This window comes from Corticium candelabrum, chromosome 8, assembly GCF_963422355.1.
Source record: "Corticium candelabrum chromosome 8, ooCorCand1.1, whole genome shotgun sequence".
Lineage (NCBI taxonomy): Eukaryota > Metazoa > Porifera > Homoscleromorpha > Homosclerophorida > Plakinidae > Corticium > Corticium candelabrum.
Window position 1 is genome coordinate 3,893,836 of NC_085092.1, and position 17,660 is coordinate 3,911,495.

Sequence of the window (17,660 nt, forward strand, 5' to 3'; positions counted from 1 at the left end):
TCACACTTTCAAAGTAATTAATTTGGTCTCTCTAAATGTTGTTGTGAAGCTGATCCGCTACTGTAGAGTACAACCTTGTCTACAGTTTTTTTACTTAATTCTAAAACAAAGGCATAAGAAAGTCTGCAAACAAAATGACTAAAAATCTTCAAACATCTGGTTTGATTGCATGTTGACACCACAAGAATTACCATCTCATTCTACAGCTAGACTACATTGGAAACTGGTGTAGTTTTGCATTTTCATTGGGACAAACAAACGTTGAAGAAGCATATCTTAACAAGATGAACTATCAGAGAAAATAGATACACATACCATGCGTGGGATTCGTTTTAGTTTCGTGAGACTTCCAAACATAGAAAGTTTCACTAGGACACATCTTTGTTTATTGCCTAGTTGTGATCCATTGTTTGGACAACATAATGAGGCTATCTATATATTGCATCTGGTGTCTAAAGCAAAAGTATCTGACTACTGTGTCTGCACATCTTATAATAACGAAACTGTAACGTATATAGAAATTACTTCAAGACAAATTACCTAACTGTAGAAAGAAAATTGATGACAGAAGAAGCAACTTTCACTAGCTGTTCCACATCCATCCGTTCCGTCTACTGATACTCTTTACAAGCTAACAGATGAAAAGACCAGACTACGCACGGCATGTATCTGCAAATGTAATAAACGATCCAAATTCCTTCATCATTGAGTGCATGAATAATGTACTGTAAATCACTCCAGTTTTCACAGAAAGTCAATACTAAGTATGTGATTGTTTTCTAAAAGTAGATGAAGACAGAGAGCATGCGAATAGTTTCTCACTCGAGGGCAATCCACCCAAGTGTTCATTGACTTTCTCTGACTTCATCACCAAGCTCACAAATTCATAGTAAGATACACGTTGCTTGTATTTCAATATATGACGCAGGACGTCCATAGGAGGATAACAGGACAACTTCCTCCACTCCAACTGTTCTTCTAATAAACCAATAAACACGAGAGAATCAACGTTTTCAGGAACTGTCATCGTGTTTGTATCTTCGCTATCTTTAGGCTTTGTTGGTGAAATGGTAGAGGTTGGTACTATCACCACTCTCGATGCTGTTGACTCTAAGTTGGCTCTAATAGCAGCAGCCAAGACACTTGAGTATACCTCAAGGCAGAGCTTGAGAAACTCTTCATATACAAATTGCACTTGAAAGGCATACATAAAGTCACGAAAAGCCACCAAGCAATTCATCACATCATCAGTTAATATAATTCAAGCCGTTTTCTGAATAGTTTCGAGAGGGAAATCAGGACAAATGAGAGTGACAAGAGAATGGTATTCCCTGATGTTGAGAAGGTATCCCCGATGACCAATAGGTTTGAAACAGTGATAAAATAGTTTTACAAGAGAGAGACGATTTTGAGGTGTAGCCTTCACAAAGGAAAATTCTCTAAACAACGACTGAGTTCCCTGCTGAACACCAACAAAGTAATCTGCTAAGAACCTGTACAAACACATCAATAGATCGACTTGAGTATAATCATGCACAGTCATGTATGACTTAATTAATTAAGTTCATGATTCTGTTGAGGTTAATTGCCTTGTCTGTCAGTTTGTATATATCATTGTTCATCTGTCTGTCTGTCTGTCTTCTAGATCTGTAAAATATATTGTTCTAGCAATATACTTAGCAATTATCACCCAATTAACACACACGTTATATATTAAACATACAAGTACTGATGACTAGATACATCAGGCCAAATCTTGTTATAACGCTATAGTTTCTTTTCACTACATTTTGGTAAATTTTATTTAAACAGAATTTATCACACATGTACATGCACCTACCTCATAGGATTGACTGTTGAATTGTGCTCTCGATGTTCAAGTAATTGAGCAATAGCATCCTGAAGATATGTCAGCACGTGACATCGCTTCAAATACTGAGCAGCGGATTCACTCATCGCAGGGCACAGTACACCGTACAGTTTAGAGGTATTATCCGGGACTGTAAGTTTAGACAGGTGACCGGAGTGGCGGCTATGGATCGTTTCGGTGCGGTGACGTGTGGGGATTCAGTCCTGCATTACATCTGCTGGATGAAGGTTAGTTCGGTATTTGCTTGATTTTACTGAATCTATCAGTAGATTTTTTATCGTTTTTATTTCATGCGAAATTTGGTAAGGTTTGTTGGAGAAAGCTCGACTGGAAGAGAAAGGAGAAGATGAAGGTGAGCCACGTAGATACCGTGTTTATGGAAACTTTGCAGCTAATCCTATAATCCATTTTAATCCTATCGTGTCAAATGTGTCATTGTCTGTCTGTTTATTGTCTAGTTTAGAATGCCTGTATACTAACATGCTATTCTACTGTCCAGCGGTCAGTGAGTCTACAAAATACAAAACTGAGCTCGTCTATCAAATCATGCATTTGAGTTGAAGATAAAAATTATGTCGTATTATCAAATGAAACCCCATGTCACAACAAATTTTTTGCATCAGTCTATTAAATGCTTACCATGTCTAGATCCTGCTCATTTGTCTTTTGCTGTAGTAGAAGTATATATTTTAGTTGAATAAAATTAAGACTCATTTGCATAACTGGTTATATGGTTATGGCATTATGATTATAGTTTGTTTTTGTATATGTAGCTAGCTTTCTTGTATTATGGTGCATGTACAAGTAGCATGCAGTTAGGTACAGGCATGAATTGGAAAGCATGGCATTTATAGCTCAATTCTTAATTGCATTCGGAGAGCGGAAACATCTGGTAACTTTGGGTTGCAACTTCAAGTCTTGGATGAGTACAGGTGTAATTCCTTGGGCAAGGTGCTTACACACAATTACCTCTCTCGACTCAGGAGTCTAGATGACTACCCGGACTTTGACTGGAGATGGTAGCGGCAACTGGCTGTGACTTGATCATCAGCTTCTGAAGTCCCTGTTAGGATGTAAGTTTCCCAAAACGTAATTAGTGTCACAAGACAGTGTTCCTGCGAGTATCTGGCCTGGTGGCTCCAGGAGATTACTAGCACAGGCCCAGAGTTCTTCTGAGTAGCAAACAGGAGACCCGCCATATGGCTGGGGTGTGACCTTAGGCTATTGGCAGCAGCTCTTGACATTTGCTGACTTTGAAAAGGACAAACTAAAAGTGTTTGTTAGTCTGTTTGTCTCTTTTGTTTGTTTGTTTTACGGTTAGTTATGGTTAGGGTTATAATATAGTTTGGTTATTAGTTGTTTATGTTTGTTGTTTGTCTTTGTGTGTGTTTGCTTGTTTGTTTGCTGGTCTATCTCTGTCCATCTGTTGCTTTCTGTCCTTTCTGTCTCGTTGTGTATAGTATCTTCCAGCTGCATTTCAAACTTTCCCTCTGTTTAGCGCTCAACATACTGCTCATTGGGATGGGAGACATTCGACATATTATCAAGACTCTTGCCCTAAGCCACAGACACAGAAAACCTAAGTTGAAGGTATAGGATTCATCACACAATTAACTCACGTCAAATAACAAAACATTATTCTGATCTGTAACTTACTGTCCAGTTCTATATCATTGAAAACAATTTAGAAGTGATTGCTAGACACATGCTGTTACTGGCGGCGTTATTTGAACAGCCAGACCAACTTGAACTACAAGGCAAGTTAGATTTTGTTTTAATTTGTCTTTGTCTATTTAGATATTTTACATTTATTGTGATAGAAAAGGCGGAGCAGTTTCTTGAGTTGTATGGAAACTCTCTGATTCGTCAGCCGACATTCGATTACCTTGAACAAAATGTGATCAATTTATCAAGTCAGTTGAGCTTGTGTTCAGTCTATTTGTTGACTGTGTGTTTGTATGTGTGTGTGTGTGTGTGTGTGTGTGTGTGTGTGTGTGTGTGTGTGTGTGTGTGTGTGTGTGTGTGTGTGTGTGTGTGTGTGTGTTTGTGTGTTTTGCATTTCATGTAGAGCAAATGGCACTGTTGTTATTTATCATTAAAAAGTGCACACTGATGTGTTTGCTTGTGTGTTTACTGATGATTGTATGCAAAGTATGATTTCTATGTACATACTACATATTACACCTGTGGCAAAGTCTTGACTAGACATATTTTTTCAAGGTTTGTGACGGATCTCGATTACTTGTCACAGCAATTTAGCATTTTAGATCTGTCTCAACTGAAGGTACAGAGAAAGTATATCAAATCAGAGCAACTTATGTGCTTCGTCAAGATTTTGAATTGTTTAGTTCAAGGAGAGAGATCTGCTTGAAGGAGTGTTCAAGTTCTGGCATAATCAAGACCACAAAACGTTTCCTATTGTTGAAATGTGGTGTGTGTGTTAGTTGTGTGACTGTTTAGTGCTGGTGATGAAACTCACTTGTTTTGTTTTATGGCAGGGAGCAGAGATTGAGACATAGTCTTAAAACTCGTTATGACTCTAGGATGGGAGTGTTTGACTGGGATTACAGTATGAGATTGCATGACAAAGTGAGAGTGCTGTTTACGTTGCGTAGTTACGTATCATATGGCATATTGGCTTTGACACGTAGTATGTGTTTCTGTTAGGTGCATGCTTGTGTGTGTGTGTGTGTGTGTGTGTGTGTGTGTGTGTGTGTGTGTGTGTGTGTGTGTGTGTGTGCTTGTGTCTTGATTGTTATAGTGTCACCGTGTGTATCTATTGTAGACGAGCATTGTTCATAGTCGAGAGTACAAGAAATGGAGAGAGACGGGTGTTGCATTTGCATTTCGAGAAGGTGGCTGTACTGTCCCAAATCGATCACTTGCATCGTGCCTTCTTATCAACAAGGTAGAAATAGTGTTAATAGTTTTGTTTGTGGATTGTGAAACTAGTATGTGAAATGTTTTATATTTTACTGATGATGTGAGATAAGAAAGTTTTATGTGGTTGATATTAAAGATTTGTGTGTGTTTATTTGCGTAACTGAACGCACACGAATATGACCCCAGTTACTATGTTTATTCGGGATTAAGAGTAAGTATGGGACGAGACCTTCATAACAAGGGTTATGCAGTGATCTAAATGGATGTGAAGGTGGCAGTTGCAGTGGTGCCATGTAGACAATGTTAATTAAATTCATACAATCTTAGTGTAGGCGTCAATGGGGCTTGCCAGAACTTCGATATTATATGTGCCTAATTTGGTAACTATTGTATAAGCTCAAATAAGCCTCATGGGGCTTATTTCTTTCAACCAGTTTGCACTTGCGGTACTTATTAAGGTGTGGGGCTTATTTATTGGTAATGCGCCAAACTCGTCCTTCTAAACGATATTTCTTGCTTGTTTGCCCACAGTTTAATTAAAGGTCTGCGTCTGTAGTCCACCATTTTCTTCATGCCATGTTCTTTGTGCTGCCCCCCTGCCGGTTTCCAACTTATTTCGTCTTCTCAACAACCTTCAGTTTTTCTTCTAAAGTATAGTGACACAACTTCTCTCTATGCGATTTTAACACTTTGAATGTTTCCTTGTTCAAAGTGAACAGTATACGTGTTTCCAGGACTTTCATACAGAGCATCTGTAGTGTTGCTAACATAACGACCCTCGTGAGGCTTATTTGCAACGGCGGGCTTATTTCCTTCAGTCGGTTGTTGATGCGGGCCAGGCTTACAACGTATGTTTGGTGTGGACCCTACTTGCACCCAATCTGGGTTTGTGTGTTTACATGATAAAATTCAACACGAGTTGGGTTTTGAGTGTTTAGCTTCAGCTCACTTTTCAATGCTGAGTTGAGCCATAGCATGGTATGGTGCTGGTTACCAGTTCATCGCTTACATGACATGATGTTTGTGCGAGAGAACGACAAACACTAAATTAGATTGAGCACAAGTGGCAGTTGATTGATTCAAGGTTGCTTGCAAGCAGAGAACAAGCAGGTGTTGCTGAAATCAGCGGCAAATGCTGTTTTTCTTTTTTGTCGTTTATTATCTCGACGTGTATTGCACTCAACAGAATGACTTTTGCACAATTGTTTGTTTTGATGTAAAATGATTGGCTTTCATTTCTACCAGTGACATCACAAATTTATTTGCCAAAAGTCTGTAGTCAATGTTATGTAAATGCAAGCCAGAGCGTGGCTTGTGTTGATTGGCTGAGGGATAGACACGGGTTATGTTGATTGTGCTTTGTGTAAATAGGGCTTCAGATGCTAAGTTTAGGAACCACTAATTAATTACATCTGTGCTCTCAGAGTCTTATGATACAAACAGAGAATTGAAGAATGAAGGTAATTATCCATGCATAAAAGGTTCCCATCGTATGCATTTTTTCGTGAAGTGTTACGAAACATTTATTCGTTTGTGGTTCTTACTAGATGTAGTGCTAATCGATAATGTTTCACTAAGAGATCAATAAGCAGTGCTTTGTGTTTGTTGTAATTTAGGGTGGAGAGAAGGTTGCTCAGAGAGGTTACTGGGGAGACATGGTAAATAGTCCATATATTGCAATTGGTATTGAATCAGAGAATGAGGAATTGGTCAAGAAAGTTAACGACAGACACGTGAAGGTCTGTCGTTATTAATGTTATCTCAAAACATTATTGTGTAACATGCATGAGGTTTAGTTGGGTATTGTTGTGACTCATACGTGTTTACACACACACACACACACACACACACACACACACACACACACACACACACACACACACACACACACACACACACACACACACACACACACACACACACACACAAATGGCAAATGGATAAGGAGCTGCCGTTAAGCGGTACTGCCCCCAGCCAGATAGCTGGGTTCTTGTGCACTAAGTAGGAGCTATGGGCTGTGCTAAGCAATCTTCTGGAGCCTGGCCAGGTGCTCGCAGGAGCACCGACTGTGACACCAACTGTGGTGTGGGCACCCAAAGTCCCACCCGGACCCCAGTGGCTGATGGACTTTGTTGCAATTGGAGACCTTTGCCACCCCAAGACCAGGTACTCATTTATACTCCTTGGTTGAGAGAGGCAATTGTGTGTAAGTTTCTTGCCCAAGGAAATTATGCCATAGCTCGCCATTACTGTGACTTGAACTGGCAACGCTGCAAGTTTGTTTCCATTCTCCAAACGCACTCTCTGACCAATTGAGGCGCACCACACACACACACACACACACACACACACACACACACACACACACACACACACACACACACACACATACACACACACACACACACACGCACACACACTTGTACACACACACACGTGTTCACACACACACACACACCATTTTCTTGTTTGTCAAATGTTGATTTTTTACTGTTAGACGTCTGCTGAAGTGGCACTGTATAACATGACAGCATACATTCACGAACTCTTGACCGGAATGAGATACACAGCACGTGGTGTGGTGAAAGAGACAAAAATGCCTTCCAGCCAACCTATAATAGAGGAAGTAGATGAAGATGTGAATGCTTCTGAAGCGTTATCTTTTATTGAAGCTACCAGTACTCTTGGACAGAGTGAAAAGACAAAGCCAGTGTCTGCTGCTGATGCAGGTATGTTTCTTAGTAAAGTGGAACCTGTAAATTACGACCACCCTAGAGACTCTCCTCAACTGCCCTTAATTCTTAGGCGGTCCCAATTGTTCTGTAGACCAATTCGTGTGTACCACTTCCTTGTATGCAACGTGATGACAATCCGAATGTGTATTATATTTATAAAGCAGATCAATGTACGTACATGTATGTGTACCCAAACACATGAAAGCAATCACTATTCTACACCAGAAATTGTTAATCAGTACATATAGTAGATGTCAGGATGAACACGACAATCACACCATCTAAGCCACAATGGTAGGTTGCTTCAATGTTTCCTGATTCTTGACAATGGCAATCTTGATCACAATGTAAGATGAAGACATGTGCGAATGCAACAAGATCATCTGCTTTAGCTGTTGGGAGTAATGGAGTGCTTGATGTAGGTTCTGATCTCCAGTCCACTTGATGTTTCCTCATTGTTCTCAACATAGTCTGGTTCACGTGTTACAGGAGAATGCCTGAGTGCACTTGTCATGGTGTCTACATTTCAAAGGTCAAAACATACCTTTGGACCATAGAATTGTGTCCATTATTTGTAAGTTACAAGTGCCTGCTTTCTCCAGGCTCCAAATGGGTGCAAACGTATTGAGTTTTCAAGTCACCAACTATCCACGTTTCTTAGGTGCCCACATATTTTTAGATGGTCACAAGGACAGGTTCCACTGTAGTTTTGTGAATACATTCTTGTGTGCATTGAAAATTCTGACTATGTCCTACTGCATGATGTGTGCATAGTACTGTACGTGTTTGTTTCTGACATTGATTGATCCTTTCAACTGATAATTGTCTACTGATATCGTTATTCTGTTTGAGACTCGTACATAAGCGGATGTCTAGGATGGTCTACTTGCCCAATAGGACTGAGTACTGTCTGTCGGCTGCCTACCTGTCTGTCAGTAACGTTATGTCACAATGACTTGTACATAGTAATGGTCCATACTTAGCAAGTGGATGTTCTAAATTGATGTCAAGCGACATAAGTACAGTTCATTTTTATAATAAAGGTAGAAGTCTGTATCAACACAATTGTGATAGAATGCACTGATTTTTGCATCATAACTGTCTAATACAGTTTTAGATTTTAACACTTTGTCACAATGCAAATGGATATGATGCGGGCTATGAAGTGGCCTCTTGGCTTGTATGTGGCATGTCAGTGTCGCATCAAGTGGCGGAGACAGAGAGGAAAGCAACTTGGGTTGATAATTTTCATTTAGAAACGACACGAAATGATATGAGAACTTGCAAAAATTGTAAAGACATAAGGCAAAGTATCACAGTAGGGCAGACCACTGGCATGTGTTTTTATCAGTTCATTTAATGTTTTAGTTAGAAGCCTGCATTTATAATGATTGTGTGAGTGTGTTGTATTTCTCTTATAATGGGATACCTACAGTGTAACTGGCTAGTACATTTTGTGTTGAATACATTTTATTATTTTTATTATTATAAGAATTTCTTTTATTATACAGACTGCTACACCCATACTAAGATCTCGAACAGAAGCGGCAAAGCAGGTAGATGAAGAGTTAGTACAACATCTGATTCAACAAATAGAGCAAGTGACACAAGACGGTTTAGCAAAAGATAGGCAAATGGATGACTTGAGACAACAAATCACAGATCTACAGAAGGCATTGAGTGATGAGCAATTGCAGAGAGAACAGGCAGTTGCTGGAGAAAGAGGGGAAAAGAGCATGCAGTTGCTAGCGAAAGACAGGTGAAAGAACAGGAAGTTGCTAGAGAAAGAAGGGAGAAAGAAGAGCTACGACGACGATTACAACAAGAGCAAGAAAGACATTCAGAATGATCTTGATGAAGCTCGACAACGAATTGAGCAAATGAGTGTAGAGCAGGAAAATGTTCAACGATTACTAAATGAAGCACAAATAGAAAACGCTAACATTATAGAGCTACTTTCAGATGCCGATGCTGCAATTGAACGATACAAGCAAGAACGAGAAAACGAAGTTTTAAAGATTACTTCACGTGACATTCAATTGACTGGCACAGAACTAGGTGAGACACACTCTAGGCCAGCACTTATAGAGTTACATGTTACAGTTGGCTGGGACAGGCCAGCACGGCTCGGCAAGGTTTGAACTGCATTTACTTGACGTTTTCAAATACAACTGGCCCACTCTGCATGTGTGGTTTGCTTGTGTAAACAATAGATTAAGGCTCTGTATTGTTATTTAGCTGTTTCTGTTGGATATTGGGATGGCTGTCCTGTTGCTGTTAAATGTTTGTATGATGATTTTGGCTGATGTTGAACGATACATCCAACTTGTGCAACAAGAAGCGTTTGTAGCATGGAAGATACATCATCCCAACATTGCTGCTGTTTGTGGTGTCGCTCTGGAGAAAGAAGTCAGGAAGGCATGGGTTATCATGGAATTACAGAGCGGCTCCGTTTCTAGCGAGATCGATGCATGTGAACAAGATGCTGCACCTCTCACTTTACGAGAAAAAGTTGACATGGCACATGATTCTTTGTGTGGACTGGATCACGTTCACTCTATGGTGAGAACAGTGAATGAAATAAGGTTGAGCTGATATCATCTCATTCACATGTAAATGATGAAAATTGTAAAGGAAGTTGAGTTGATTATCTGACTGACTGACAGACAGACATGGACAAACAGACAAACAGAAAAACAGTCGGACAGATAGACGGACCGACAGACAGCTAGAGACAGACAGACAGACCGACAGATAGACAGACAGACAGACATACATACAGACAGACAAACAGACAGACAATCAACAGAGAGACATACTGACACCAATTATCAGAAACATGCACAAAACAGTCTTGTCATCACACACAGTGTCATGAAGCTCGGCAAGGTTTGAAGCCTGACAGTTCCACGATGGAAAATAGATCAGATAGTAATTTATTACACAATTGAATGTAATCATTTAGTCAATAAACAGTCATGAACAACTTAGGCTCGAGTGTCCAGCCGGTCATCTCCCCCCGCGGCGGAGAAAGACCTTTCTCCGCCACGGGGGGAGATGATGACCGGCTGGACACTCGAGCCTATGAACAACTTAACTTATACAGAGTTGTCAATCATGGAAGGATTGATTTACATAGACTTACAATTGAGACAAGTGATATCGATGTACTTTGTATCATTTCCTTTATTGTTTCTGGCCTTATTGTTTGCTGTGTTGCTATAGCAACCCATGGAGATTCTCCACTGTGACATCTGCCCAAGGAACATCCTGGTAACTGCAACGATGAGAGCCAAACTGGGTGATTTAGGAGCCGCTCGTTTTCAAGATGCTTCACTTTCAGCCGGCCTTCTCAGTCCAGAATACACAGCAACGGAGAGATTTGATGCTCCAGCTCTACCAAAAAGCAAGGAAACCGACATGTATAGTACGGGAGTGACCCTATGTGAGCTGTTCACTGCTGTTACTCCAGACTGTCGAAAGAGAATGGATCAAGTCTTACTCATCCGTCAGCTAAACGTCCGTTCCTTATGTAAACACTTGATGAGAGATAATCCTACCACACGACCAACAGCAGCCGAAGCTCGCAGAATCATTAGTTGTATTCGTGAGACAGACAAGTATGCAGCATGTCCTCCTAAACGAATGATGAAGGGTAAGATGGATGGAGTGGCTGATGTCACTCTTTTTCAGCCCAATTGGTGATGTTGACATGTCATTGAACCATGTGGTTGTATTGTATATGTATCCTTTTACTTGAATGATATCATTTCTGTGTTCATAGAAAAGATTTAGCAATAGCAATAAGCTTAGCTCTGGTTAATTGTTTTACACTTTGTATTCTTGGATTGACCATGCAGACAATTAACGTTGAACTAGCATTTTTCAGTATTTAACTATTTGGAACTTTGATATTGTTATTGGCAGTTTGACGTGTACACTTTGTCACGTGTATGATTACTGTATTTGATAAGTTCACGTTTTCAGTTGATATTAATTTCTTCTTCAAACTTGATAGTAAAGATATGCAGAGTTTATTTGACATCGGGTGGCAATAGAATCGAAAGAATCTGAAAGCCGTCCCACAAGCGATTCGCATGCCGTTTACCTATAGCTGCATGTACAATAAGATCTCCGGGTTGATATTTGCTGTTGGGCTGATGGTCAGTCACAAGAAACGTTGAAAAATTGCCAACGAGCTACACAACATATATTAACTTATATAAATCAAAATGTCAGGATGGACAAGCCACACCTGCAAATGTCAAACGCCTATAGTGATGACTTCCTGTTCCCATTCCCACATATTAGAGCTAGCTGGCAGACTATGACCACCTAGACCAACAACCAACAGATACGAACAAAACACTTGACTGAATTAGAAACAAATTTTCCATACAAAAATAAGTGACGTTCATGACTACCAAACAAAGTTGCAATAAAATATGTTTTGACTGCAGAACTTTTAGATGCTCAAGGTTTATGAGCCTGAGTGAGTTCGTACAAGATTGCAAAATGTGAGTGTCTATACACTCTGTAATACATCTATACTAAACCAAGTGTATAGAGTGAATCCAACAATAATGTGACAAATGTGTGTAAAGTTACCAAAACTATAAAACTAGTTTGACAAATGCAGCCACATCCAAACCGGTTTTCAATAGTGTAAGATAGTCTCCATCTGCTACTTGCCACAGACATCCAGTCTGCTAATAATTAATTAAAATAGGCAATTAGTAATATAGTATTGTTTTTTACTATTTAATCTCGATTAGCGCACAAACATCAGTAAACACAAAAAACTACAAAAAGTGGTCTTTCTTCACAACACCATAAAACAACTTGCCAGCCTTCTGACGTCATAATTCGACATCCATTGGCCCACAGCGGCGGCTTTTCTCTCATGCTCAAGATCAGCTTGCGCTAGCTACGACATCTTCACGGTCGGCAGCACCTTACCGCCTCGTCCTGTGCGTAAAGCGTATAAGAATCGAAGAGAGCGTTCGCGAATCTCTGAGAAAAATGCCAACGGGTTGTGTGCGTACCTGACGTCATTGCGCGTGTGTGCGTGTGTACTGTATGGTGACAGTGCATGTTTCAGTCTGTGCGTGCGTGTGTGTGAATATGGCTTATATAATGGGTAGAACACAAGATGTCAAAGTAAAGTCGAACATGTCAACTGAAACTTTAAATCTGTAAATAATTTATGTTGTTTAATGAGCACTATGTATATATACTAGTAAGGTATGAGGTGTTGACATTTATTGCACCAATAACAAACACTGCTTTTATTGGACAGAATGGCAAAACTGCAGTGCAAGTAGGAGAAGAAGAGTTGCAGTCAGATTATAGCAGAGACAAAGAAACTCGTTCTGCCATAGTTTTCTATCTGAAGGAATTGATCAAGAAAGTGTGATCTGATTGTTGTATAATGTAAGTTTTGTGTATTAACTTGTTTATGTGTGATGTTAGAGTACTGTTGCAGTTCAACTTCCCAGTAAGACAATCAAGTTCATTATAACGATGTCACACAATAGACAACACTGTATATGTAAACCTTTTGTCATGTATAATGATTTTTCCTATCCCTTGAAGTAACAGCATACTAATGTTAGAAGAGGTGATTATTTTCATTATCACACAAGTTCATCTCACTTAATATTCTTCTGGCAGATTGTCACTATTTATTTAATCATATTTGCAACTCACAACAGAGCCATCCAACTGATCAGAAATTAGTGTTTATTGATTGATTTATGTGATGCCTAAATTAAAATAGGAATGTTGTATAGGCTTTTCTTGTACAGAAAGTTAATACTTCGTGTTATCATTGTTTACAATAGTTTTCGTCTATTGCGATATTATAATGTGTTGATGCTGTTTCGGTCAGTGAGTAAAGCTTGATATGGTTGAGCAGTTACATAGGAACAGCCCATGGCCACTAATGACAATCTAGATTTTTGGTGCGATTCAACATCAGTACCCAAAGTTGGTAGATATTCCGAGGTTGTATTAGTAACATACGTTACTATACTATAGTGCACGTACAGGTTTGGCAACCAGACACCGCTCTTACACTGTGGATTAACGATGGAACCTCTAAAGAAACGCCTGACAAGAAGTGTAGGAAAGCCGTAAGGTCTGGTCACACTTTAAAGGAGCACTGTCGAGATTGCCCTCGGACTCCAGAATGTCGCACTCACTTGAAAAGATTTTTCAAGTTTAGTAAATATAGAAGTTTTAGTAAAAGTTTAGGTTAGGTAGCTGTAAAGCAAGAGTAAGCAAAGTGTAAATTAGGTAGGCGATAATTATAGGTAGGCTTAGTTTGAGTATGCAAGTTCTAGGAAACCGTGCAAGATAGGGCAAAGCCGACATGGTGCACGGAGAGTATCTGGAGGACGTTTCGTGCCATAAAAACCAAGAAGCGCATCTAATAATCGAAGAGACTCTCAGAAGGCTGATTGACACGAAAAGACATGCAAATGCAGGGGCGTAGGAAGTAAATGAAAACCGGTCCGGCCTAGCGCGCGCTAGTGGGCTGGACAATGTAGCGCACGCTAGTAGATGGGCGGGACAACTTTAATTAACGAGAACTATAATGACAGCCATGTCTAATTCTAAAACTGATACTTATTGCTGCTCATAACCTTAATCGGCTGGGTCTCCGAGCCTGTACAGTACCTTCAACTGACGTCTGGAGAACGCAAGGCCGACGCACAAAGTACTGCATGAGCAGAAATATATTACTTATTTAATCGGCTATACCCTTAAAACGGAAGTTGATGTCATTGAGCGTCTGGCGAAAGTGCATATTTCAAAAACCGGTCCGGCCATGGCCGGACCGGTCGGACTGGACGCTACGCCCCTGAAATGTAGAGTTACAGCTTGGTGATCGCTTCATGTTGAATCACGTTTCTAGGTAATCATTTTAGCCTCAATCTATTCACCAGTGTCCTAGGACATGTCTAGACATAGACATGATCAGATGTAGTCACCTTGACTGTTGTGCTGCCGTCATCATCATTGAGGCCTAATCACCTGGTGGCTGTCCTAGTCTGTCCATACAAAAACTAAACTTGATTCATCATTCAGGTGAAGCTAGGAAAGTATGTTAGCTAATCTAAACTGCGTGAACAGAGTGATGTAACTCTACAGGTGCAAGGCTTGGGCGTGGCAGCAAGCATGCCCATAAATATGGACAGTGCTCCTTTAAAAGACTAAGTATGCAGGACATTGCAAGATGGACCTCACACTTGTCTACTCTGTGGTACTCAAGTCAATCTGCCAATTTCCAGAGTTTCCTACGAACCACTCGGACGCTTATTGAGAACGGATATTCTTCCATGAAAATCCCATTTTCCGTATTGCTGCCCTGGGCACTGTTTTGGAATTTCCAGGTAGTTATGGAATGCTGGCATGCTATTTCAATGTTTTGTTTTGCATTTATTCGAATCACATTCAACTGTATAGTTGCACATTTTAGTGATACTAAGTGGCTTTTAGTTATCTATTGGAATCTAATTGATGCATGTGTGTATGTTATGGCTGTTGTGTATTTACTATTGTAATTAACTGTTGTCATCACTTTTTCGTAGGTGCTATTGATCGTCTGGGTTCATCTGTGAAATATGATTATGAAAATGCTTTGAAAAAGGGAGAGTTACCAATACTACGAGGAAACATTGATATGTTTGGTGAAGAAGATGCCGGCAAGTCTTCTCTTGGAGATTCTTATTTGGACGAGCCGTTTATTGATAAAAGGGAGAGCACGAGAGGAGCACACGTGAAAGTGATGAGAATTGGAGGAGGTTCATACACAAACTGGAAGGAACTGAAACCAGAAGACAAAGAACAGATCATTGATCAAGTTTTGGTCAGAGGCTATCATGAGTATGTTGAAAAGCGCCGAGAAGGGGCAGCAGACAGTAGAGAAGAAGTAACACAAGACGACGAGGGAGATTCTGTCATCGAGCAGACAAGTCAACTAGCCGAACAACAGCCGTCGAGTAGTAGCAACACTGTAGCTTTAGCAACAGAAAGACAGACAACCAGACGAGAAGGCAGCATCACAGTATTGAAGAAGTCGCTACACGATTTTCTGTTCTCCACAGAGCTAACTGAAGTACAAGCAGCATTTGCAGATCTACTGCGTCGCGACAAGGCTGAATTAGAGAAAAGTGAAATGATGATGTTGATCACATTGTGTGATCGCGGCGGTCAAGAGCGGTTTCTGATGACGCACGCAGCACTGATGGCAGACAGCAGTGACTACAGTGCAACCGCTTACATGATAGTGATGGATGGAACAAAGAGTCTTGCAGATCCCATACCTCAATGTTTGTTTCGACCAAAACAAGGAAGTGAGCAGTTGGTGTTGGAACGGTTTGGTCCTAAGACGAGACGTGAGCTGTTGGCTTACCACATGAATTGCATCAAGATGGCTCATCCATCAGTGAGTGATGGTCCTTTTCTCGGTCAGGACTATGTCAAGCGAGCACCAGTCACATTTGCAGTGTCCACGCGAGAAGACGAAACAAAGAACATGGATCCAAAATTTCTAGAAGAACAAGAAGAAATACTGCAAGATGTGGTACAGAAGAACAAGTTTGGTGAGCACATGGTGTTGGCAGAGGAAAATCCGAATAAACTGACTTTTCGTGTTGACAACACACGATCTGGCACCAAGAATCCTGATCCGGTGGTGATGAAGGTGAAGGAGATATTTGTAGCAATGGTACGGTCACTGTGGAGTCAACGACAGGCTATTCCTTTGCCGTGGGCAGTTCTCGATAAATTGTTGGGCAGGGTGTCTGAACTAGCAGGCAACGAAGGCAAAATACTCGACATCAATGAAGTGTGCGAGTTGGCTCGAAAATTCTGTGATATTGTAACAGTTGGAGAATGTCAATCGGCACTGAAATATTTGTCAAGCTTGAGCACGATTGCATTCTATTCGAATGTAAGTGAGTTAGAAAGAAAGGTTTTTACTGATCTACAATGGCTGATCAATGTCCTCACTGTGTTTGTGACCATCTTTGATAAGAAAAACATTCCTCCATATTTGTGGGAGGATATCGACAAAGTGGAGAAGGAAGGATTGATGTCTTGGCGTTTGGCTCAGTATTTGCTAGGGAAAGATGGGGTCAACGAGAATCAGTTTGTGGCCATCCTTCAAGTAATGCACCTCTTCGACATCATCTGTCCTATGAATACGTCACCAGAGATGCCAAAGTCTGTCTTGGCAGTTGGGCAGTCATTTTTTATTCCCTGCTTATTGGCACAAATATATGAGAGGCAGATGGTATGGCAACAGAATGTCAGTTCTACTCGGTTTCCTCCATCTCTCATCTTTTGTCCCGAGGGATTTGATGCGACTCCCGAGCCGATCTACTTTCGCCTGGTGTCTCGTTGTGCCAGTGAATATGCCCATCCTCGTCCCATGCTGAAAAGAAGATATGCTGTCTTCCATGTGAATGATGATCTTGAGCTCGATCTGGAACTGGTTTATCATAAACTGCGTTACATTATTGCTACTGTCTACTGTCCAGATGATGAAATTTCTATGAATGAGTTGAAACAACAATGTAGCATTACTCGTCGGTTTCTTATTCGTCAGCTAAATGAGGTCAAGCAAAGAGGATTGGATGGCATCAAATTTACTGTTTGTGTTAAGCCTCCACCAACTGAAGCCGAAGTAGCTGATTTAATAGATGACGATTGTCTGGTGTGCATTGATGAATATCCACAACAAAGAAGTTTAGTAAACCGGAAGAATGAGCGCGTGCCACAAAAGCAGTTTCCTACCTTGGATCTTTGGTTTAATGATGCAGGGAAAATCTCGGGTAAGTGTGATTATTTCGTGATCATTGATGGTATTATATTGCTGATGTGATGTTACAGATGGTGCAATTGGACGTGATGCAAGACAACAAGACGTGCCACAGACAAGTGAGTAGTTTTGCTGTTGTGTTTTGTTGTGTGAGATCTCGTTTGTGTCATTGTTTAGTTAAGAAGTAATTGTGTATACAAATATCTCTTACTTATGTGATGCTGATTGGATGTGCGGTTATACAATTAAGGTAATGTGTTTTTGTGTAGGACACTCACCTGATTTTGATACAGTGAGAGATGCTGTTGTTAAATACGGCTGTAACCATTGGTACGAGATTGGA

The 17,660-nt window shown here is 40.4% G+C and overlaps 3 protein-coding genes and 1 pseudogene across 3 annotated transcripts; 3 read left to right on the forward strand and 1 right to left on the reverse strand.

The window, feature by feature from the left end:
* Positions 1 to 704: 704 nt before the first annotated feature.
* LOC134183790 (centriolar satellite-associated tubulin polyglutamylase complex regulator 1-like) lies at positions 705 to 1,970 on the reverse strand (annotated as a pseudogene).
* A 54-nt stretch (positions 1,971 to 2,024) lies between these two features.
* On the forward strand, positions 2,025 to 11,540 carry LOC134182882 (dynein axonemal assembly factor 3-like; the record flags this gene model as incomplete). Its single annotated transcript, XM_062650324.1, has 14 exons — positions 2,025 to 2,097; positions 2,178 to 2,222; positions 3,369 to 3,460; positions 3,534 to 3,627; positions 3,691 to 3,767; positions 4,023 to 4,154; positions 4,219 to 4,301; positions 4,369 to 4,459; positions 4,656 to 4,778; positions 6,370 to 6,492; positions 7,251 to 7,482; positions 9,000 to 9,546; positions 9,727 to 10,050; positions 10,714 to 11,540. Coding segments are annotated over 12 exons (1,218 nt in total), but the record flags the coding sequence as incomplete, so codon positions are not given.
* LOC134182883 (serine/threonine-protein kinase Nek7-like) lies at positions 9,369 to 11,193 on the forward strand. Its single transcript, XM_062650325.1, has 4 exons — positions 9,369 to 9,546; positions 9,592 to 9,623; positions 9,727 to 10,050; positions 10,714 to 11,193. Exons 1-4 carry the CDS (start codon positions 9,369 to 9,371, stop codon positions 11,191 to 11,193), a joined length of 1,014 nt encoding a protein of 337 aa, XP_062506309.1.
* Positions 11,541 to 12,624: 1,084 nt separating the features above from the next.
* Positions 12,625 to 17,394, forward strand: LOC134182884 (uncharacterized). The gene is made up of 5 exons (XM_062650326.1): positions 12,625 to 12,648; positions 12,788 to 12,898; positions 12,961 to 12,985; positions 13,528 to 13,713; positions 15,084 to 17,394. The coding sequence occupies exons 1-5, from the start codon at positions 12,625 to 12,627 to the stop codon at positions 17,378 to 17,380; spliced, it is 2,643 nt and encodes an 880-aa protein (XP_062506310.1). The 3' UTR covers positions 17,381 to 17,394.
* The last annotated feature ends 266 nt before the right edge of the window (positions 17,395 to 17,660 follow it).